Source organism: Cryptotermes secundus, unplaced genomic scaffold (genome assembly GCF_002891405.2).
Source record: "Cryptotermes secundus unplaced genomic scaffold, Csec_1.0 scaffold572, whole genome shotgun sequence".
Lineage (NCBI taxonomy): Eukaryota > Metazoa > Arthropoda > Insecta > Blattodea > Kalotermitidae > Cryptotermes > Cryptotermes secundus.
In genome coordinates, this window is record NW_019725849.1 from 362544 (window position 1) to 387915 (window position 25372).

The window sequence follows — 25372 nt, forward strand, 5'->3', positions numbered from 1 at the left end:
ACTATATTTCTCTAATAGTATGATTAATATGACCACATGTTTCAGTCACATGACAACCACTGGGTGAAGTTCGTACATAAAAATTGTATGAAAAACTAACTAAACTATGCTCTGTTTGCTACGTGCTTCTTGTTCGGGTTTTGCTTGGCTTATTCTCTGACTGTGAAGAAGGTTGCTCTGAAAAGTTAGTTGACTTTCAATGGACTACACAGCATTATATCCCAAAAGACAGAACTCTTCATAACAACTGCTGTGAGAAGCTCATATCCTATATAAAATATTTGTTAGGGGCACACAGCTTGAAATACATGTGAGATTGAAACACTGAAACACAGAGACATCACAGTGTTCTATACAATGTGTAAGAGTTTTAACACTAGAAAATCACTTTTATGGCATACATATTACTTCAATCATACGGCAGAAAAGCTGCATCTTGATGAACATTCTGCACATATTTCTTCTTATTTTCGTAGATGGATAATAAATATAACAATTAAGATCTGGAAAAGGCTGTAAGTGCGGGGAAAGAAGGTCAAACCCAAAAGACTATTCAGTGGCCTTCAATACCACCAGGATGCAAGTGAATGGTTCTGCAGACATGGACTGAAAATGACCAGGGTTGAAACCTGCAATGGGAATAGAAATTAGAAAACCAATTGTGCAAAGCAGCCATAGAATTATAGAAAGCTGGATAATGGAATTAGTTGGAAATAAACTTTACAACTTGCTGGTGAGACTGAATCTAAGAACAGAACATAGATGGTTCAAAAGCTTTGTGATGCATGACAACTTGTTGCTCAGTCAATATGAAAATCTGTTAATTGCTTGGGCCACTGTGAAATATGGAAGAGGTAAAAGATGATTTTTATAAAAAGTCCAATGAGGTAATTATAGAAATAAAGCTTAGTGGTATATGTATTTTAGAAAAATTATCTGAAATGACATGGTGAGATGCAGAAGCTTCTTACAACAACAAAAATTATTCCAGAATTCCATTCAAATTCTAGTGATCCTTAGTTTGGATGTTCTAGCTCGCCAGCTGGGTGTGACGAATCTTTGGCAGCATAGGATAATAGTTTGCCAGTTGTACAAGTGACCCATACTATGATAACAAGTGATGAAGAAACAAGGTCTTGGCATGTTACTACAATTAGATGTACCATGTCAGATGAGTTCTTATGAGAAACTGAAAAGAAGGAAAAGAACAAGCAGAATATAAGGAAAAGGGTGGCTGTCCAGCTGCAACAAGAGTAAGCTCTCAGAAGCAGAAGTGCTAAATGAATATATCCAGAAAGAATGTAGTGGTTTCTTTGAAGATGATTGTCATGGTGAGATTTAGATCCAGCGCTGAAAATCACTGATGCAAATGATGGTACCGTCAAAAAGTACCTGACCAAAGAAGTTCATCCGCTTGGATTGCAAAAAATTATAAAATAAGACTTGATAGATCTATAATGCTTAATGTTTTCAATCACATTTACTTCTTTCAGTTCCATGGCATGTAATAATACTTGACAGTTATTCAACTTTTCATATTTATGTTTATTAATTGTAATGAAAATGTATTTATTTAAATCAATATTTCTTCCATACATCCTAATGTATCAAATAATCCTGATTAACACTTGATCAACAACTGCATCCAAGTACTAGCTGTGGATCACATGATATATTTTCTGGAAATTCAGCTGCCAAATAGTTTCACAATTCTATTGCTGTATTACCACCATCAACCAGTCATGGAAAGGCATCTTAAGAACTGACGCACAACCAATAACCAAGGACCAACTGCGAGTTGTATGCAGTGATTCATATCATAATGGGAGAATAATACTTTTGTGAAGAATGGGGAAGATAGAAGCAGCTCTTTCGAGCAAAATCACGGCATCCTGTCCCTTTCTGGAACATTCTGCAGGCTGAGGAGACTGAGGTTAACTGGGATCCTACAAGAAGAATCAAGAACATACCACACAGGAATAAAAAGGTGTGGAATTAGCTGTTCAGTTCAGTTCAGTTCAGTCTGCATGTAAAAGCTGCAGGCAGCATTCACATGAGGTGTGACTACTGTTGTGGGCGAGTCCTGAACCAGCAGTGATAAGATGGGTGCAAGAAGACAGTACAGTAGTGTTCAGTCATTTAGCCATGAACTAAAACCAAGTGTGTCATGACCATGAATGGCAAACTGAAAAAAATGCTCCAAAAAAGACACATATTATAATAGGAGTCAGATGTTGGACTGAAGGTGGATCTCTCTTTACAGGTAATTTCTGAGTAGCCAATCAAGTTGAGTGCCAGCCACAAGGTCAGGACAAAATGCAACAAGAACTCGAAAAGGGTGCAAGTGCCACCCAAGATCAGCTGGTGGGCTGCAAAGAAGAAATGAAAGCAAAACAGTGACATAAAACCTGAATTCGAGCATAAAGTAACAGACATACTAAGCAGACAGTTGAAGGGTGTCATGGCGATAGTTCTGCAGCAGAATTAAAGTCTTTGTGAAGTCAGCAGTGAGCTACAAGTGACAGGACAAGACGTAGAAAACAGATGATGAAATGCAGAAGCAACAGGACTCTACAAGGTGACTGGGTGTGACCTGGAAGCCACAAGATGGGAGTCTGGTATGCAGCTGACAACAGCTGAAGACCAGATAAGAGGTGCAGGCAACAGGAATGCTGGGACCAGGGCCATCACAACCCTATGGGCCTCCACGGCCTGTTACAGGGACAGCTTTACCTTTACCTTAAAAATATCATAATGAAATCTCAATTTCCTTGACAAAATGTGCATACCACTTTGAATAAAAATAAATATGGAACCTTGATGGAGATAACTAAAAAAAAATTAAAGGTTTTTGATTTCTATTCTCTTTCTTGCAAGAAGCAACATATGATAAGGGTTTTCTCTGCTTGGTATGATGATTCATGCAACATATCATACAAGATTTATTTAAACCTTAGTGATATATACATAGTAGGATACAATTTCATTGCTTTAATAATTGGTTTCATAATGTAACGTGTCTGGAATCCAGAAGAGTCACTTCTATGGAAACGCTAGAATAGACCGTTGCATAGGAAACAACAATCGCTCTATTGTAGTTCTAAAATGAGTCTCCATGGTTATAACAGAGGGTTCATTTGCATAGCAGCGTCCGAGGTTATAAAATGGGGTTTAATGCATTCGCACAGTTAGTCTGGATCCAACCGCCGAAGAAGAGAGTATCGGATTAGTCACCAAAGAAGTCAGTCTGTTATTTTGAATTGTTTCATTTTTGGTCCGTTACACTATCAATCACAAAGTCGATAGAAAGTCCGTCAAGTGTAACAACTTGCAGGTCACTTCTTTATCACTTCTGCCTTACATGTTTCGGTTTAACACAACCATCATCAGAGGCACATAGTACAAACATGAAAACACTGTCGTTGTTTAAGATGTACACAGTTATGTTTGCTGCGTGGACGCTGCTACAATATGTCGACGTGTAAAAGCACAACACTTGCTAGGATTGTTGAATGCACTATCAATTCTCACATTTCATCCGAAACTGCCCTCAAGTAAAAACGCCAATGTTAAAATATTTAAAAAATTTTTTTAAAACATTTGATGTAAAATGTTAAGCTCCTCCTTGTTAATTCATCCCGAAGATGGGAGATGTCAGCTTGAAGTTGTATGGCTTACGGTTAGATGTTTCCTATGTGCTGTGTGTTGGACCGAAAACTGGCCGCGGAGCGCCACAGCCAGAAAGCGAAGGACTCGGCAAGGGAAAATCATGGGCCACACAAAGAATTGGCCGTCGCCCAAAGAGGAACTAGCTGCCGCGTGGAAGTGGCATGGCAGAAGAAAAACTGCAGGAAGACATCCCGTCGTGCGACAGTGGCATGACATTGGAGAAATGCCTTCAAGAAGGAAACTCCACAGGGAACCTTCGGATGCCAGCAGAAAGAAGTGGCCGCCAACGGAATAAAGATAACATGCTGTGCAGGACACAGGCGTTACGGACAAAACAGTGGCGATGTGGTAACTAGGATCCCCAAGAAACAATACACGTAACAATACATTTCTATACATTAACAAAAATCCTTCTTAATATCTTAAGTACTGAAATTTGCAAAACAAACCTAAGTTGGAACACAGATTGGAATAACAACTTTTTCCAAAATTATGTCATGCTGACAGTTTTAGTAGTTTTGTGTAATTCTTATGTACTGTCATGTGTATGGTGGTATGCATGATGGAATGATGGGTTCTAGTTCGGATGATTGGATTTATTAGCATCTTGGTTACACATTCCCTCTTAATCACGCTTAAATGCATGCAATACAGTGCTATCACTGACATACACACTTTCAGTTCACCACTGCATACACACTAGGATTCTCTGTCTTCACTGGTGATCTCCTAGCAACAGATGTGAAAACAGAAACTATCACTTCAAATCATTACAAATATTACACCTTCCAATCGCACTTTACATTCTTACAGGCCGACCTCCTGTATTCCTCTGACTCTGTTCACGTGCTTCTGCCGCTACTACAAGGTGGTTCAAATATGACCGGAACTGATTTGTGTGTAAACAAGTCGCACTCATAAATCAAATTCTCAAACAACCTTGATATAACTTTGTAAAGCTTGATACACTTGATACACCAGCATTATCATACAACAGTGAAAGCGGCCTCCGTAGTCTAGAGGTAACGTTCCAACCTCATGACTCGTGGTACGCGTGTTCAAACCCGGCGGAGGTCATGGAATTTTTAAGGGCGGAAGGGAACAAGTCCTCCAGGAGGGACTTTAAGCCATGGGTCCCGTGTCGTAGCTTTACGGCACGTAAAAGAACCTCATATCTCCAAAGGAGGTCACTGAGCTAAATTCAAGGACATTTCCCGCCCAACAGTAGTCTCTAACGCCTCTGATGGATGGGGGAAGCATTACAGATACCGCCAAGCCAGTAGAGGCCGAACTCGCTGGCTCGGTCGGGACTGATGGTACGCACCAATATTGGTAGGGTATAGAGACTGGTAGAATATCATAGAGGGAAGCACAATGGACCAATACTGGTCTCAGTGCATGGGGAAACCCACCCGCTCCAATAACTAACTAACTATCTAACAACAGTGAAGTGCAGATCATAAAGTTGTTACATGAACAAAGATTAATATCTGCTGAACAATATTTCATGAGGCAGAAAGAAGGTTACTGTCTTTCCAGCCTTAAAAGAAACAAAGCTAGGAGTTCCAAGAACAACTAACAAATCCAACTTGCCTATTCCACAGGCTGCTTGTGCTGTAAGTCTTGTTTTGAGTTTATTTAATAATAAAATGCAATTTAGCTAATGAAATAGCTTGCTGAAATTATATGCAGATGGTCATACAATTGAATCCTACTTGTCGAATCTCCTGTCACTGTTTGCAATTGTACGCAGGTTATATTGTTGTCACTGTTTTACTTTTGCGAAGAATTTATTGCATAAGTATAGGAATTGTCCATGTTAAATTTGTTGGATATATCTTCAAAATTTTGCACTCCCTTTATATTTGGAATTTTTGACTGATAATAATATTTGATATAGAGTAGAAGATAAGCAATATGGAAAAATGAGTGATAGAGGGAAGAAAGGAGTAAAAGTGGGCTAAGAGCCACTTCAGGATTTGTTTAAATTTCATCTGATCTGCTCTTGCCACTGCAATCAAACAGCAGCAACTCTCTGCTATTGCAGTGTTATCATCTCTGGTGTGTACTGATATGTAAAATGCATTGCATGGTGAAGGAAGAAGAGAAGAGCACAAGGCTTCCATCTGCAGACAGAAAGACAAAATACTAGCATAATCTAAGCTAGAACTAAAAAAATATCTCCAATACATGGTACTGCTGTTTAGTCAGTGTGGCTGACCAAATCTCAGAGATGCTGTCCAACAATAACTGGTTACAATCCCATAAGTGTCTTCATGTACAGTTATGAGGAACTCTTATGCACAATTTACCTGGCAGTTGATGCGATGTAAATGTATACCAGCAATTGGTGGGCATGGGCTGATACTGTCATAAGACTTTGGCAAGAGGTATGGGTACGAATGGTTGAGCTTTGCTTTCTCCAACTGAAACAAGTAAAAAGTGTGAAGCAAGAATGCCAACCAAAACACACAAAATGCACTAACATCTGCAGCCAAATTATATTCTGTGTCTCATCAATGACTGAGTGAAATGCTTACAGACTGACCAACTGATAAAATTAGGATCTCAACAACTTGATTGGAGCCAGTTAAACCCAGGCAACATCCTCACAACATATTTCTCTTACACCCCTCTTAATACTATCTTTGCACAATATCTCAGTCTCCAAATAGGTATCTTTGAACAGATCTGCCTACTAAAATTGAGTAAGCCTTCCAGAATTCATCCATTTAGGATGAATGTTTAGGTCATCATATCCTCCTCGACTTTAGATGCCTGACAACACATGCAAACTGTAAGGATCATTATGGTCCTTATTATAAAATAATCTTAAATCTCAAATTATGCCCCCCCTCCCCCCAAACACAGTACAGCTGTCAAGCACTTATACTGTCAAATGGTCCCTGACAATTAGGGACCAATTGTTTCACACACACACACACACATTGTTTCAAAAGGTGTGGTCTAGAGGTATGAGGGGGTCATGTGGAGTAGAAAATGTAAATATACACATTTAGGCTTTATAACCATTATCAATTTATAATGCCTCATAATTGAAAGTATGCTGATGATGAAGGTCCTTGATTACAGCATGCAAACACCAGGTAGACTGGTAAGAGTCCATAGACATTTTGGAGGAATGCATAACTACCATCTTCAGAGCTGAAGAGTTAGCCAAGCAAGAAACCAGCAAGAACCAGCTGGAAAGCAGAACATGGCAGAACACTGTGTGCCATCTGCTTCTTGCTGGTTTCTTGCTTGGCTTACTCTTCAATCCTGAAGAGGAAGTAAACATGTTCCTCTCAAATGATGGAACACATCTACCAAACTACATGGCACTGCAAACCCAGAAGGCTGTACTCTTCACAGTTACTGCTGTGAGAACACAACACACAGATCTACTAACCGCAACTTCTATATCAGTTTAGCCAAATGTTAGTAAAATATGCAATAATTAGGTTAAATCAAATGTTAATGTGTTCTGGTAACTCCTCAGACCACTTACATTTCTTCAGAATGACTGCCTTGGACTGTCATACAGGTTTGAGGGAGTCCAGCAGCATCTCACCTCAGGACCATGGCTCATCTCAGCAGCTTCACCGATTTACTAGGATCACCATTTCAAACTTGTCACATCCACCATGTTCCTTCATACAACCACAGAAAAGGCCCTTAGGATAATGAGGTCACAGAAACAAGGTGGCCATACAACTGGCCCTCACTGTCCTATTCACTGTTGGAGAAATGTATCATTCAGTCAGTCTATTACGTGAGCATCATGAAGTGGAGCAGCATATGTTGAAGCATAGGAAACTACATAGCATCACAGTGTTTGTCAGCGGCTGAATGAGTTATCAAAAGACAATTGTGACATGTAACTCAGTAATATAAATCAGGAAAATATTCTTTTATATTTTCTACTTCACACAACCTCCCCATAGCTTATGTAAGTTAAGACCACACCTTTTTAAAATACCTCGTACATGTAGGGTGTGTCACCCTTAATGTCTTAACTTCAGCGGCTTATACCTGAGGTCAGTCTCTGTCAGAAACTTCATACAAACAAGCGTCCAGTTCTCAGCATTTAGGGCATAATGGATGTTCAGAACGATTGTCTGTAAGTGACAGTAATTTCATGGTGGCAGCAATGTGTGTCAGCATGGGCATGCACCGCACTGAATCAAACGAGCAGATACTAATCACGGAGTGTTGTGTCTCATAGCATGCTGTTCATGTTTTGCATGCAATTATGCCTTCTACATTTTCAAATGCCATATATGCAGATATGGCATATGTTTATGGGATTTATGACAAGAATTCATATGATTCTATTGCTGAATACCAGTGATGATTTCCAAATCGAAGAACATTTAGCAACATCTTTCAGAGACTTCAAGATTCAAGCAGAGCATCTGATACGAGATATGGCAGATAAATATATTACATAGGTCGTACCGAAAGTCATGAGCAACTTCTTTTTGCATGTAACCTGGGAACAGCAGACGAAAGAGAGTATGGTGGTAGGTAGAACCAGCTGTTGTGTTAACCATGAGTGTCTTGTGATGTCATGTGACCAGTATCACTCCTAACAAAATGGCCGACAACGATATGTCATTTCACCAGTGTGCTGTCATCGAATTTCTTGTGAAAGAGGAAATCCCTGCTGCAGAAATTCACCAGAGACTTCAGTATGCTTATGGAAGTGCGTGCATGGGTGTAAGCAGTGTTCGAAGATGGGTGAAACATTTTAAAGATGGGAACACCAGCACTGAAGATGAGTCTCGGAGCGGTCGTCCTCCAACAGCCTCAACTGAACGCAACAAGGAAAGAGTGGATGAGATCATTCAAGATGACAGGTGGGTGACTGTGGACACAATAGCCCGAAAACTTGGAATAGGGCACAGTGCAGTACAGGAGATGATTGACAGCTTGGGCTATAGGAAAGTTTGTGCTCGTTTGGTCCTGCGGTTATTGACTGAAGACCACAAAGGTCAGCAAAAAGCCATCCCCTCAGAACTGCTGCAGAGATATCAACACGAAGGTGATGATTTTTTGCTCTGTACTGAGACAAGTGATGAACGCTGGTTTCACCATTTTGAGCCTGAAATGAAACAGCAGAGTATGGAATGGCACCATTTGCATTCTCCATCAAAAAAGAAGGCAAAGACAGTGCCATCAGCTGCAAAAGTAATGGGCAGAGTCTTCTGGGATGCAGAGGGGTTTATTCTAGCCAAATTCCTGGAACCTGGGCAAACCATCAATGCTGCTCGTTATGTCCAGACGCCGCACAAGCTTCGTCATGCATTGCGCGATAAACGTCCGGGACGAAACATCATCCTGCATGACAACATTCACCCCCACGCCACTCACCTCACATTGGAAGCAACTGCAAAGACGGGGTGGGAAGTTCTTCCACATCCATCCTATAGCCCTGATCTGGCACCCTCCGACTACCATCTGTTTGGATTTCTGAAGGATCAGCTGAGTGGACAACGTTTTGAGACAAGGGAGGCAATTCAGAAAGCAGTGAGTCAGTGTCTTCGGATGGCTGGAACAGAATTTTACAGAAGGGGAATTTTCAAACTCCCATAACGCTAGCAGAAATGTGTACAAAGAAGTGGCGATTATGTGGAAAAATAAAGAAAGGTCTGTAGATTGAGGTGGTGTATTTGGTTTGTCAATAATATAGCATGTTACTTTATAAAAAATTGTTGCTCATGACTTTCAGTACGACCCCCGTATTTACAATGTACAACAGAGTCTGCCATTCTGAGGCACCTTCATGTTCCACACACAGGAGTATGGAGAATGTAGAACAGGAGGCATGCATCCATACTATGCACCATGTTTCAGCACCTAGAATTTGAGGAACATTCCTTGTACATGGAACTTTTGTTAACTGGTTCAATGCCCATCGACAACTGCCATGTTTTGTTCTGTGACAAAGCTGAATTCACCTATGATGGGGTCAATAACACTCACAACTCACATTTTTGGTCTGAAGTGAATCCCCATTCTACAGTCAAAAACAATTTTCAGCACTGGTTCAGTTGAATGTATAGTTTCGTATGCTTCACAATCATGATTGGCTCATTTATCTTCAAGGGCAGTATTAAAGTGACACTTATCTGTAATTTCTACAGAATGAACAGTAAGACATGTTAGATGTACCTTTGGAATCAAGACCGCATATGCATTTTCAATGACAGTGCTTCCAACTTTTTGGTCATGCAATAGAAATATATCTTGATGATCCTTCACTGCATGATGGATCAGTCATGGTGGCCTACAACAATGGCCAATCATCCCAACTACATGCATATTATACGAGTACATCTAGTGGACCAGTAATAATTGGGAAGACAAGCTGCATTTCTCTGCCACATTTGGGTGCTACAACTGCCATATAGAGCACACCTAATAAAGTGATGCAAGCTACATGCTTGATTCACAAGATGAGCTATAACACATACTGAGGCTGAGGGGGGTCATTTTGAATAGTCACTAAAAATTCAGCAGTGAAATCTTCATGTAAATGAAAAATCCATAACTTCTGATGCAGAATAACCCCACATATAAACTCTTTAAGTTAAGACACTAAGTTGTGAATCACTCTGTATATAAATTAATGTATAAAAAGCAGATGATGTGACAAGATTCTATTTTGTGACTTCCCACACAATAGGACATGCTGATGATCTTGCAACAGACCTTAACAGCATTCCAGCGCTGTATAAAGTGGCGTGCCACATCACGAGCTGCAGTCCCCATGACCATGGCCCCTACATCATGCCACGGCATTCGTGGTGTTATGTCACGATCGACCAAATCTGTCAGGAACCATACAAAATAAGCTGGTAAAATTCCACTCCCAACGTGTCTCACTCTGCAGCACTGCTCAACCGTCCCTTACCTTGGTATGGCCGGTCCAAGTCTGTGAAGTCCTTCACAATGAAGTTGGTGTAGTCCTTGAAAAGCCAATATCTGACTATGCCACTCATGTCAGCAGTGCTGCCACCACCGTCACTTACACCCCCATTAGACACTGCCCCATCGCTGCAACAAATGATGACCCAATCAATGGTAGCTCCATATGTAGGCACTCAGCTGAAGACAAAAACTACATGACGTAGACTGTTATGTCCTTAAATCCACAATGATACAATCTTTTAATTACAGAAGTATGGACTTCAACTTAGCAGTACCAAGAAGAAATTGTACAAAGAAAAAGGCAGTAACTTAGGTATGTAGGTTAGTGTAGTCATCAGAATATGCCCACTAAGTCCAATATTGCTGAGATGGATATGTGGACATAGAGTGCAACCACGAACTACAATGACGACAGTATAGAATGTTGACTTCGCAGTGTCTATATGATAAATACCTCAGGGTTGGTAGACGTGGGATTATTGATAAAAATGTGAGAGCGAATGACAGGGGAGGCTATGCCCTATAGACCTCCAAGAGTTACTTAATACGTCACCAGAAGACCAGCCCAGCCGAGAACTATGAACCTTAGTGAACCTCTGTTTTGCACCGTCACCCTAATTACCATACACAGTAAGTGGAACCATGAACTGCAGCTGCGGAAGTGAAGTGCAGTGTTTCACTACAGATCCTCTGGGGCTAGATTAATGTAGTGGCCATCTGGCAATCACGTGTTAGTATGAGACATATCCACAAAACAAGTTCCGTTTACAAATATTGCCACTGCAGCGCTGCAGTCACTATGGCGCACAGAGTTTGTTGGTCCTTTTGGAAGGCATGGACACCATTTGCAGACAACTGAAGCACATTTACACATTGTCCCATATGTTTACAATTTTCAAGAAAATCAAGAAGCCCGCTGCATTTTTGTATTTATATGATATATATTCCCCTCGTTGGTGTCTCCACCTTATCGTGGTGAGGGTGTTTGAGTATGCCAAGGACCCTGAGAGCTATACCAGCGGTAGCGTAGCTACTGGCAGGGCCTCCCTTGCTGGACAGGTCAAAGGGTAGGCATCAGACGAAGAGAGACACCGAAAACTGATGCCGGAAGCAGCGTCATCAGCGGCGACTTGAAGCACAGAGAAAATGATGCTCGAGATGGTTCAAGTTCGTATAGCAACAGGCGTGACCAGAGTGGTTTGAACGGCTGTTGTACTGCGATGTGGAAAGCAAATGGAAAAACTACCACATTATCACTTTTCCTGGATAGTCTCTTTCCAAAAACAGAAGATCGCATTAAGTGGAGAAACTGTTTTGGAAGAGGCTGTGGACCTGTCATCTGACAGATTACTGATGAATGAATGAATGACATATATTATACAGCCATTTTGACTAACTTTGGACCCAGGGAACATAATTTAATTAGTGTAGTGTAGTGTATTGTAGTGCAGTGCAATGTAATGTAATGTAATGCACAGTCCAATTGGACAACACACATGCACTGTCATAATAAGACACTATACAGGCCAGCTAAATGTTGCAGACATTCCATAAAAATAATGGAACACACTGTCAGATGTTTCTTCATGAGAAATTGAACATTTTTCAGTCACCTTAAGAGCACCATGGCTGGCTCCTTCGTATTATTGTTGTCCCCCTCGTCAGCTGTGGCTGCAGCTTGCTCCTCCTCTGCACCAGGCGTAAGCCAATGGACCCACTGCTTGCTGCGCTGCTTGGCACTTTCTGTCTTCTCAAGCACTTTTCCTATCAGACTGCGTCGCTCTGTGGGTGGTGTGTTACACTTGATATTTTCTGCAACTGTCACCTCAATGGTTGGGGGCTGCTGTGTTTCACCTGATTGCAGCTCGTGGACTTCAGTTTCATTACTGAAACAAACACAAGTTTCAAGCCAAACAGCATTGAACAGACACACCTGCTCCAGTTACTTGTAACAGTTATGGCAAAATTATACTCTGTTTTGTCTGATGGAAAATCTGAATGATCAGTGTGGCTCAAGATCCAACTCTCACCACCTAACCTAAATACTGGTAGCAAAGGTAACATTTTCCCAACTTGCACATTTTCAAAACTCACTGTTACCTAGTAACAACATATTAAATTGCAGAAATTAAAAAGAATTAGCCACTTTGATATGGGATAATACAGAACTCCTGTCATCTGTTGTTCCTTTATACAGACTACTAGAATACTTGTAAATTGATGTGAAAAGGTAAGATATAACACCCAGTATGTGATCACATAATAGTGGAAATTTCTTAGCGGCAGAAGACTTGAATGGGAAAATTATGATATTGGAAGAATTCTGACAGAGGCTGGGAAAGGGTAAATTCTGGTACCAGAGGCAATGTTATACCAGCACTGGGACCTGAGGTACTGCCAAGATACACAGTATGGTAATCTTATTACCTGTTCAGTGAGGTCTGTGACGTATTGAGTACACCCACAACAGTGTTGGAGGATATGGCAAGGTGCATCAAACTATGTGGCTTACTGGACGTGGCTGGGTGGCTCGACGTGTGTTTCTTGCGAACTGGCATGAACACGCTCAATGTCTGTGACACACTGCCCACATCTACAAGTCTGTGGACACACAACAGGAACTGAGAGTGTGACTGGCTCTGCCAGTGACTGCTTCATACTCCAACTTCACCCAGCACATTCTTCCTTGAGAATCTAGAACTTCCTCAGCCAATCATGAAATTTCCTGCCTTTTAAGAAACCAAAAAGTTCATTACCAGTCATGGAAGCCTGGCCTTGGTCTACAGCCTGATACTGAGCCAGATTATTCCAGTCCATACCCTTCCACAATATTTCTTTCAGATAAATTTTAATATTATTCTCCCACACCTATCCTAGTTCTTTCAAGTAAAAACCTCTCAAAATTTGCAATCGGAATTTTGTATACATTCAAAGTCTCTCCTACATGTGCTACATTCCTTTCCCATCTCATATTTTCTGATTTGATCATCCTAATAAAATTTGATGATGATCATAAATTATGTAGCTTCTGATTATGCAATTTTCTTCATCCTCCATCCTTTCACTTCCCCTCACTTAGGTCTACACATTCCACCGAGTACTCTGTTCTCAAACACCCTCAGTCTATATTCTTCCCTTCAGGTGAGAGACCAAGTTTCATACCCACACAAATTTATAACAACAACAACAATAGTCAACAGAGGGCGTTCGTTTTGGTTTTTACTTTTGTGAATATATTGCCTAGGAGATAAGTGGAAAGTTTAAAACACTGCAAGACAAATCACTGTGTCATGACTCTGAAAGGGTTAAAGGAAACATCACTGCCAGAGTCCTTTTTAAAGGTTCTAAGCCTTGCTAGTTTTAAAACCAGCTATATTGCATGCATACAGTGTTAAAAAATGTGGTAACATCCAATTATGGTTCACCAGTTACTCCACTACCTCACCATATGTAGCTGACACATTCCCTATGAACCAAACTGTACAGTTTCAAAAACTAACTGGCCTATGTTCTTCAAACCTCCTAAGTTCACATGTTGGCATGCCTGATTGGAATGTGTTATATGGGGAGATTATCAACGGTAAAATGTCCATACAAAGCTTCATGGATATTGGTCAATTAGTATCTCTAGCACTGAAGTGTCCAATTCAATTCAGGTTAATTTGAAAAATAACAAGTTGGTAAGAGTTTAGAAGAACTTCACATATGTCCCTCTGGAATGTCAGTGAACCTGTAATGAGCTATATGGTGTTACAACCTGCAAGATCAAGTTCATCATAGTCACTGCTCTCAGAACAGGAATACACACAGTTTCTGTGAAAGCCTAAAACTAATAACGTTCATAATGAACCCAGAAGAAAAGCTTATGTTAAAATTCAAATAAATGAAAAGTTAGGATTCAAAAACACTGACTCAAAGAGCAGACCAAGAGGCCTGTAAATACAGTACGAACCAAGGTCTGTGAGTGCATGTCCCATCCCTAACCTGTGACAAGGGCTAAGCTCTGCAAATGCAGTGAATGTATGGCTCACATCATAGCAAAGAATGCTGTAACTCTGTTGCCCAGACATGCAATCTTCACTCCCAAGGCAGACAAGTCACAAGGCCTGACTACATCAAAAATTTAAACATCAGACACAACACCTATGTTCATGGTCATCCCATCGGCCATAGCAGAGGTCTAAGCCACCTAGGAATGCGTACGTCTGGTCGACCACCACAATCTTTTCATGGTGTGCCCATAGGAAGACGCCCACCTTTGCATGGTCAGGATGACGCAGTACCTGCACATCAGTAATACCAACATCATTACATACTTCAAAAAACAAACCTACTCTCTCTGATGAAAACAACGATGAAAGTATTTTCAACTCTATTCAACTTCAAGCTTTTTAATTAGTTTAACTTTACTACATAGGCAACATCTGTGTATACAGTACGTCTCAGCTGGCTGTCAGGTTAAATTATTTCAGTCTGATGGCACACACAGATGAGATACTTAACCCTATCAATGCTCAGTAATTAAGTGTTCAGCCAAACCCCCTATGGAGACTTATTCTGATAATTTTCATTAAATCTGAATATCATGAGAAAGCGTTAAAGTGCACATTATCCCTTGCACTATTGTTATGAAGATGATTTGAGAATACGTGAGGACATCATTTTCACTCATAGAGATTGAGTTTTCGGACTTTATCTATCATCCTGGTTTTTTAAGATAACTGAGAAAAACATGACGTTTCGGAAACTGGATCTGTGATTGAGGCTAGCTCTTTCTAAGGGACCCAACAGAATAGGTGTTTTCCTTCACCTGAGGACGGAAACAAATCCAGTTTCCAAAATGTCATGTTTTTCTTAGTTATCTTAAAAAACCAGAACGATGGATAAAGTCCGAAAACCCAGTATCTCTGTGTGTTATACACCATCGTCAGAATCCTATAGTAACTAATCATTTTCACTGTTCCTGTGATGCACAGGACACTCATGCTGGGTGCAGCATTTTCTGAATTGTCCTACACATGGCATACAAAGCAGCAGAGGGGTCAGACATGAAGTTCTTCATGCTCATGACAGATGAAGTATACAGCCAGAAAGTTCAAATACTCTGAGAAGATGTTTCTAAAGTTGCACCAATAACATACTGAGCAGACTGGCATAGTAGTAATGCATCTGACTCATTAGGAAGGTGCTCAGTTCAAATCTCAGCTAGGAAACTGGTTACCCAGACAGGATCTTCACAGGATTCCTCAATTATTCCAAGCAAATGCTGGAACAGTAACTGATCAGGCCATGGCCACTTCATGCAAAATCCTTTCCCCCTTAATAGAGCACAACAGATCACTGAAGGTTGCAGTGCAAGGGCCAGATTATTACAGCACACCCCTTATGCTTTCATTCATTCTCCCATAACAAATGTTGTCTATTTATCTAACTGCACCACACAGCTGGGACACAGGAAATCTTAGTTTCAACCAACAGATCAGAATATGTAAGAAGCGCCGTACTGGGATGCAGACAGTCACCACATGAATATAAATAGGCAAGACTATATTAATGTAGTTATATGAAAAGGCAATATGAAAGGGTTAGCTGTTTAATGGGATACCTGACTGTGACAGGACCAATGGATTTTCTCCTTCAAAATGATGTCTCTCTCATCAGCATTATCAATTATTCTTTTTACCCCAGGTCACTTGTTGTACTCTCTTCCTCGACAGTACTTGTGACTGCCCATACCAAATGTCACATTGTTCATCAGGATTCAGGTAGTTACAGTGCTGTTTCTTCACATTTTGTCTAGTTCCCTGAACACAGACAGTATGTGAGAAATGAGTTTCTACTGCTGTATATAATTACAGAGAATGCCAGTGGGGTTGCTCTCACTTCACAACAAAGCATTATAAACATAGCACACCCTCGGAATGACTGGGTTTTTGGACTTTATCCATCATCCAGTATTCTAAAAACTAGAAAACACGTTTCAGAAATGAGATCTGTTTCTGTCCTTGGGTGGGGTGGGGGAGACACCTATTCTGTTGGGTCCCTTAGAAAGGGATAACCTCAATCACTGGTCCAGAGTATGTGTCTCCTCCCTCATTTGAGGATGGAAACAAATCCACTTTCCAAAATGTTGTGTTCTCTAGTTTTCAAAATCCAAAAACCCACTAATTCTGAGCATTATACACCACTGTCAGAACCCTTTAGAACCTAAGTGACACACCTTGATGTTGTCATGATGGGCAGCGACAAGCTGCTGCTTGCTGTAGTAGCTGTTGATGCCAAGTGCGAGCTCCACCTCTTTGTACAGCAGCACAAACACCTTCACACCAGCTGCCTGCAACACAACAAGAACTGATGCTACAGCTCCCTCTGCATGCAACTGTTTAGCTGCTTGTACAAGTGGAGTGAGTCCCAAGGCAATGCAGCTTCATATGGGCCTACTGCAGCACTCCCTGAAAACATACGAGTGTGGAACACTGGCAGAATGATAACTGGCGCGAGAAATCGAAGTGTCTGGAGAAAATTATGCTTCAGTGCCACTCTTTCTGGCATGGATTTCACATGTGACACTCCAGCAATGAGCCTGGGCTTTCATGGTGAGAATCTAGCAAATAAATACTTGTGTCATGGCCACTTCATGAAACTATCTACTAACCGACTGACAGCTTGAATCTCTCAGTAACAGAACCAGAAAATTCAATACTGTATATATCAAAGATTGCTACCAGATTGCACCGCAAACAAGTCCAGTCCAGTTCTCAAGTTATTTCTCTAAGCTGCATTTTAATATTATCCTTCTAGCTACATCTTAATTACCCATTAATTGATGGTGGTATGATGGTGTGAGTAAGAAATACTGATTTGGTAGTTAACAGTTTTCACAGGAAACATATTACATCTCTGCCACAAAGCCTAACTGGTTAATGCTATCTGAGGAAAAAGTCACTGTTTACTGTGAGAACCATACAGAACATAGAAATACACTCTATGGGCAGAATGCAGAATTTCAGTATGTTAAAGCAGGTGGTGCATTTAGTAACCACAGGGCTTTAAAGGTTTAACTCACCGCCTTCCGCTCTAGAATCTTGTCAAGACGCCAGTGATCACAATCCTGAAATGGTCGCTTCATATAAATTTCTGGGCTGAGCCACCAATCAGCAATAAAGATCTCCTCCTTTGCATCTTCCAGAGCATCCGCAACAGCAGACATGTAGCTACTGCCATCGACAAACCAGCTAGCATCCACTGACACCCGTTCAGGAGCAAACGAGTTGTACCTGTTGTTCTGAATGAAGTCCCGAGCTGCAACAGTGTAGCCCCAATTTGCTATGAGTCCCAAGCTTTGAATTCGGTGGAAACCAGATTCATTATATGAAACCAAGCAAAACAGGATGAGGAAACAGAAGCCCTTTAAAGACCTACTTCAAGGGTGAAGTTAATGGGAGAAAAGACAAAAAAAAAACCCCCACCAGGGGTTGATTTTGGGACGGAACACAAGGGAAAATGAAGACGTGAAGGCGAGAAGGCCACTGTTTCTTTACTCTGTTCCTCCTGGCTTCCCGCTACCTTCTGCTGGTTCACTCTAAGCCATTATTTCTTCCAGTCACTTTAACCTTGGAAAACGACTGTTTTAAGGGTCAGTGTTCTTCACATTGTTCTCCTTATTGCCATTGGCTCACACAGAGCCCCCAGTTCTGTTCCCCTTCTTATCTGTACAAATTCTTTCCATGCCACGCTTAATCTTCTCTCCTGAAGATAAAGGCAGCAAGCTATTCCAAAACTTCAGTAATAATCTACCAGATTACACATCACATCTTAGAAGGCGGTAATCTTCATGGTCACCATGCTGAGAACCTCGGATCTCACATACCGTTAATCCACGGGACACTTCAGACTGAGACCCCCATGTTGCACACCCAGATAAAACAACAATAAAATATAGATCTGTGTACTGCTTTTATGTAGGAGATTGGGAGAAAAGTAATAGTGACCACAGCTATATTTCATGGGCACTGTCACATTGTGCCCACCATCTATGTGTAGAGAGAGACAGTAACCTCTTCCACACTTTATTATTAAATTATGAGGCAGGGCCACTCACCCTGGTTGTTAGCGACCTCTTTGAAGTATGTGATCCATTCCATTCGGTTGCGTTTCGTCCAGCATTTGATAACAATTTGCCTAGAACACAATGGGTTGCAGCAGTAAGAACAGAATCAGTGCTCATTATGGGAAATATGTAAGAACACATACAGCACAGCAACAGTCATGCCTGTCTGCATGTTGCAGCTTCATGAAAGAGAATGTTGGACTTAGCAGGATGGCACAACATGTCCTACTGTCAAGATATTTTTCTGAAGACAGGATCATTCTGAATGGACTGTGGTCATCCTAATCCCAGAATTAATATCCCATGGTCTTTTCATGTGAGACTTTCTTACAGAACACATGTACCAAAAGGCTCCAGAAACATAAAAATAAATGAATAGTGAAATGTGCCATTAGTGTCACCACAATGGAAATTGTTATGCATCTCACTCAAAGCACAGTCCAGAGGATTGATGCATGTATTCAGAATATTAAGGGACATTTTCCAGTGTGTTTTCATGACGTCTCTGTGGAAGCTAGAAGCATCTGGTGAAATGTCTCTCAGAGCCTCCAGCTGGTTCAGCACAGCCCCTCAGAGAACACTTTACATGACCCTCAAAATTACTTATCATTACAGTTCAGCACCCAACTTACATGAAACGGTTAATTCATTCTGAAAATCTAAGTGTAAGTCAAAAACTGTGTACACCAAAAAATGCTAGAACACAATATACATATTCATTTCAATGGACAATTAAAACTAAAAATGCATGTACAATAAAAATGTGTCATATCATACCATTATTAACTAAACTATTTCCATGGAGCTGAGTCCTTGAGAAGCTCTTCAGTGTGCAGTTACTCAAGAATTTTCCAACGTTTTATGGAACCTGAAAGTTCATTGCCATGTTCAAAAGGGCCCTCCACTGAGCCAGATCAATCCAGTCCATACCACCCCATCCTATCTCTCCAAGAACCCATCCACTTATGCCTAGGTCTTCCCAATGGTCTCTTTCCTTCTGGCTTTTCAATCAATATCCTACATTCTTCCTCTTCTCCCCCATTCATGCTACATAACCTGCCCACCTCAGCATCCTGCTCTCAAACACCCTCAGTCTAGTTTCCTCCCTTAATGTCAGGGACCATGTTTCACACATATACAGAACCACAGGTAAAATTATAGTTTTGTATAATCTAATTTTTACGCTTTTAGACAGATGAGACGACAAAAGGTTCTGGACTGAATGGTAGCAAGCATTACCTGAATACAATCTCCTCTTAATTTCCTCCTGAAGGTTTCATTTAAATACATTTTAATCAGACTAAACAGTTTCATGGGTACCCCAAACTCAGTGAGAATATTATACAATACTTCCCTCCCAACTGAATCGTAGGCCTTCTTCAAGTCTATGAATAGCTGATGCACACTCTCATTGTACTCCCGTTTGCTCTCCAGTATCTGATGAATGCAAAAAATCTTATAAATCTTTGATATTATATGTTCAAACCCATAATGATGATCCCAAATAGTTTTTCCTGCTTATGGAGAGAAGGATATTGGATACAATTTTTTGTGAAGTTGCCAAAATTGATATCCCTCAATAATTACTACAGTCAGTTTTGCTGCCCTTCTTGCAAACTGGTACAATAACAGATTCCTTCCACTGATCACACAATTGTTCTTTCCTTCGAACTGAATTAAAGAGTTTATGGATTTAAGACCATATTTCACTTCTTGCTTGAATCAGTTCTGCCAGAATTTGATCACTACCTGGCAATTTCAACCTCAAAATGACTAGAATCAGGCACTAACAGCTCAGCTGTATGTATTTCTATCTGCCTAACATCACTGACCCTATGTATTGTCGTGTCTTTCTTAGGTAATGTGATAAGAAAATTTATATGGGTCTCAGATTTGGACAAATATTTATTGGACAATCGCTCTTTACACTCACAAATACAATTAATCACACTTATAACATCTTTGGACCTTTCCCCTTCAATGCCATAAACTCTTGCACCGCTAATCTCAGTGAAGTGTCTTCTGTTCTGCTCGGAGCTGTCCTTAGCTCTCATCGGATATGAACTAACCAGTCTCTTGCTGAAGTTGGACTGTTATATCCTGAACTCAGGCTGTATATGGAACACCTTGTTGAAGGGTTAAGTTCGCCCGCTGCTATGCAGAGAATCTCTTGTTGACGTGGGAATTCATCTCATTACAAATAAAGGTGGAAGCCCCCCACTGTTAGACTTTCATCTCTGGGACAACGATTTCCTAAGCATTTCTGCCTAGGACTTGCTAGACATTGACCACTTATGGATGTCTTACTGTCCGGCCTTCCTGGCGGCACGTCACAGTCCATTTAATAGGTGAGAGAAGTAGTTGTTCAGCCTATTCTGCAAGCAGATCACCATTCTCATCCTTTACTAAGTTACTTCTAGATTGGTAACTACTCTTAAATTCATCTATTTCTCTATAGAACTCTCTGATGTTCTTGTGCTTAGTGTCTGTTGCAAACTCATTAGTTTTGCCTTTCATATATTCCCTCTTTTAATTCCTGAAATGCCTGCAAGCTTCATGTCTTATCCTCATTTATTCTGTTCAGATACTGTAACCATTTCAATTTGGCTTGTTTCATTTAATCCAATAGTTTTGATCATCCTTTGCTGAACCATGGCTTATGCTGCTTCAATTTCTAATAACCCAGACTCTCTCTCACTGAAATTTGGATACTCTCTGTAATAGTTTCACAAGCTCTATCAATATCCACATCATCTTCTAAGTTTTCCAAAGCTGCAAACCTATCTGAGATTTCAACACAATACTGTTCTTTACTCTATAACTCATTTAGTTTCTTGGGATTTCACCTCTATATGAAAATTTTGTGTGGTTTCCTTACTGTCAGTCTCTCCCTGAAAGATTGCACATCAGGTAAACTTCAATGCTGTCTTCTATCTCTCAAATATGGTCAATTTGATTGTGGGCCTTTCCATCACATGATGTCCAAATTTATGAATGTTACAATGTGGGAACATTGTACTCTTGACAATTCAATTTTTCAATGTGGCAATGTTCACTACTCTTATCATCACTAATTTTGGTAACCTCTCGCTTCCAATCATTAGTTTGAAAATGTCTTCTCTATGTACTTTGGTACTGATATCTGCTACGAAAATTTCTATGTGGTACTTAAGGAATTTACTAAATACATGTTCCTCATGGAAGCTGTCTTTTATATCATCAGTTTTCTTATTTGTCAGGCACCAACATTCAGAACAATAGTATCACACCAGTGACCTCTTAGTATTATGCATGACATCCTATCACTAACAAACTGTACCCTTAACTGCTGATATGATTCCCTTATGTACATAAAACCTGTATAAAACCTGTACCTAACTCATGATTCCCATTCCCCTTTCCATAGAAAAATGTATGTTCTCCTGCTGGTGTGATGCCACCTCCGTCCCATCTGACCTCCTGTACTCCCGCTACATCTAACTTATATTTTGATATTTCTTGTGCCATTGTCATGAGCAAACCCTGCCCCATATAGACTTCTTACATTCAACGTACCAAATATCATCCAATTTCCTTAGCTTAGGTCATATCCAGGGGCACGCGGTAGCATAGTTGGCTAAGGCTCATATTTGGTCCATCACCAACAGCTGGGTAAAAACACATACCTGGAGAGGGTTGCAATCTGCAGCCCGTGGCTCAGCCCTGTGGCATACATGCTAGAGGACACCTCAAACCCTGAATCAAACAGCATTACACACTTGATGAGCCCATCCTTCGGACAGATGTATCCCATGTAAGTGTCCTTCACAAAGAGCCAGCGTTGTCGCCATGTGCCACAGAGGTCACTGCATATATAGCTACACCTGTTGGGCAAGCCAAACACAAAGACTGACAGAACCTTCTCTGTAACCTTCTACACACTATGCCTCATCTAAAAACACAAGTGCCAGTGTAAGCCAACCATCATATTGAGGCAAGCACATAAGTCAAATGTACAGTATCACGCACCCCAAGAGAGAAACCCACAATATCAAACAACACAAGGCAGCCCGGTAATCAAATCTAAAGACTTAGCAGCCAGCACGGAAGTCAGACCTACCTCATATAAACACAACTCTTTCTGGGTGTCAAACTCAGAGCCTCAAGCAAAGAGAAGCCAGCTTCCAAGTGTCAGTCCATTTGCAAGCAGTTGGGATCACTCAGGCAAGGTGCCTTGTGGGAAATGTCTCAGGGACTTTCCTTCCCCTTCCCCTAACCCCTGGTAGGGCCTGTGTTGGCCCTTGCCTATGTCACTCTAGTCTGAAATCCTGTGCTCTGATATTATAATGCAAGGTTTCGGACAGAAACTTCCTGGTCTGGTCTCTAGCATGGAGCAGTGTTACTGGTCTGGTGTCTTGGAGCGGAGATATGTAGCTGACTGATCTCTCGAATGGAGAGATGTTGCTGAATCGATCTTTCTTGTAGAGATGTGCTGCTGGTTTGATCTCATGAGCAGGGAGTTGCTTCACGAGCAGGAATGTCTCTTTGATTAAATTATATTTTGCCGATTTTGTCTTAATCTGATATTTTTAAATTCATGTTGGGGATTTAATGTGAAGATGGAACACAGGGTATACTTGTAATTTAACCAGGCTAATTTGTAACAATTCTTTACATTATTGTTACATTCAATGATACCTTAATTTGTGTTTGCTAATTCACTTACACTTGCGGCACGCGGTAGCATAACTGCCTGAGGCACTATGATACAAGCTGGAAGGTCGTGGGTTCGATTCCCAAGGAGCTCATAGGATTTTACAATTTACCTAATCCTTCCAGCCATGCTATGACCCTGGGGTCGACCGAGTTTCTAACAGAAATGAGTACCAGGAATCTTCCTGGGGGTAAAGGATGACCAGCATGTAGGGTTAACAATCTCACTGCCATCCATGAGCCGAATGTCTAGGAAATGTGGGAGCCTCAACGTCTCACAACCCTATGGGCCTCCATGGTCTGTTATGGGGATAGCTTCTTTATTTTTAATTTACCTTTACTGTAATGGTGGCTTGCAAGTATATTAGTTGTGGGTGTGCTTATGGGCTATACTTTCTACTATCTATTGTATGTAGCTACCATGGGTCTCAACTGCTGTAACATCATTCAATCAAGGCCATAACAGTGCTTATTTTGAAACAAGTATAATACAGTATTTCCCATAGAACTCAGGAAGGAGCAGGTACATCTACCCTTTGGGGTAGATGCTGCCACAATAGGCTTCATTGACTCAAACTTCTTGCTTTGTCTAAGCACACCTGACACAAATATAGTGGTCCAGAAGCCCGCAGAAGTTGCAGCCCACTCTGCCACGCTGTGTGCTGCCAGTTCTCTTCTGCACGAGTCCCTCCTTGCTCTTCATTCCCAGTCCACGGACAAATGACAGGTGACTCACTTCCAGGAAGCTCACCTGCACATATCAGGTGACTCATCAGTATGTTTCTGCTGCCTTCTACATAAACTTGTAAACATATCTCCATGAATGTTCTTGCCCTCAGAACTATAATGGTACAGGATGAATGTTGCATACATAACCTCAAAAACCAGATGCATCACCATGATGATACTTTCCTGCCACCATACAAAATTGATAACCAATGTATGTCTGTGTGTGTGTGTCTGTGTGTGTGTGTGTGTGTGTGTGTATGTATGTATGTATGTATGTATGCATGTATGCATGTATGCATGTATGTATGTTGTTCTTTAAATGTTACAAACAATTCTCATATATTCTTGAAAGATGAATCACCAAAGAACATCAGAATCCTTGATATGAGAGTCTGATGCTCCCACCTCAAAAGTTTGCATGGCTCACATGGTAGTACCACAGGCAGGAAAATTAACCAATCAGCATGATTTGACACAGATGTTACATCTGGCATTTAATTTCTGTATTTGTAGTTTAACATATACAGTACATTTGGCTGCAAGCTTAACCTCTCACTGAGCCTCTCCTATCCTACAGCCATTCCCATCTCCCATGGCACACCATTCTTGCTGATGAGGCTCTGGCATCAACTTTACCACTATAAATTGTTTTAATACATGTGCAATTCAGGTTCTATAAAAATCAAAATCATATTACTGTTTTATTGACTTACTTACACATACATAATAAAGTTTGGCACCACCTGCTATACCAAAAACTCAGTTTGTAAGGAAAGAAATGTAGGAAATTAGTTCTTCCCACAATTTCTTGTTTATAAACTCTCATGCAACTTATTGTAGATGAAAACAACAGATGTGCTCAAAAATAAATTTCAAAAAGTATCAACCCTTTCACATTTCAATCTAGGATTAGGAAGTGAGATGATGTTACAGTGGATTACATTATAAAACAGTAACAAAATTATGGAAATTTTATAACAAAATATATAAATATAACAAAATTATTTCTTTCCAACTGTTATGACCGATGATTCTGGGTTTTAGTGGTAAGCTGTTAGTTTTTCAGACATTTTTACAAGAGCTAAGCGCCCTCCGTAGTCTAGGGGTAACGTTCCCACCTCATGACTCAAGGTATGCGGCTTCAAACCCGGCGGAGGTCGTGCAATTTTTTAGGGCGGAAAAATTCAGGGAACAAGTCCTCCGGGAGGGACTTTAAGCCGTGTGTCCCGTGTCATAGAT

At 40.7% G+C, this 25372-nt stretch overlaps 1 protein-coding gene across 3 annotated transcripts in view; it reads right to left on the reverse strand.

The window, feature by feature from the left end:
• The window catches only part of LOC111863755 (phospholipase D1), a 64541-nt gene that overhangs the window by 12765 nt on the left and 26404 nt on the right, over positions 1 to 25372 (reverse strand). For all 3 annotated transcript variants that reach the window (XM_023850372.2, XM_023850373.2, XM_023850374.2), the window contains exons 6-16: positions 24004 to 24155; positions 22378 to 22575; positions 18704 to 18783; positions 17669 to 17904; positions 16823 to 16936; positions 14746 to 14885; positions 13030 to 13203; positions 12216 to 12488; positions 10586 to 10728; positions 10384 to 10502; positions 5982 to 6095 (exon numbers count right to left, since the gene is read on the reverse strand). In XM_023850372.2, the coding sequence (XP_023706140.1) occupies positions 5982 to 6095; positions 10384 to 10502; positions 10586 to 10728; positions 12216 to 12488; positions 13030 to 13203; positions 14746 to 14885; positions 16823 to 16936; positions 17669 to 17904; positions 18704 to 18783; positions 22378 to 22575; positions 24004 to 24155 (1743 nt within the window). The remainder of the gene's footprint in view (positions 1 to 5981; positions 6096 to 10383; positions 10503 to 10585; positions 10729 to 12215; positions 12489 to 13029; positions 13204 to 14745; positions 14886 to 16822; positions 16937 to 17668; positions 17905 to 18703; positions 18784 to 22377; positions 22576 to 24003; positions 24156 to 25372) is intronic.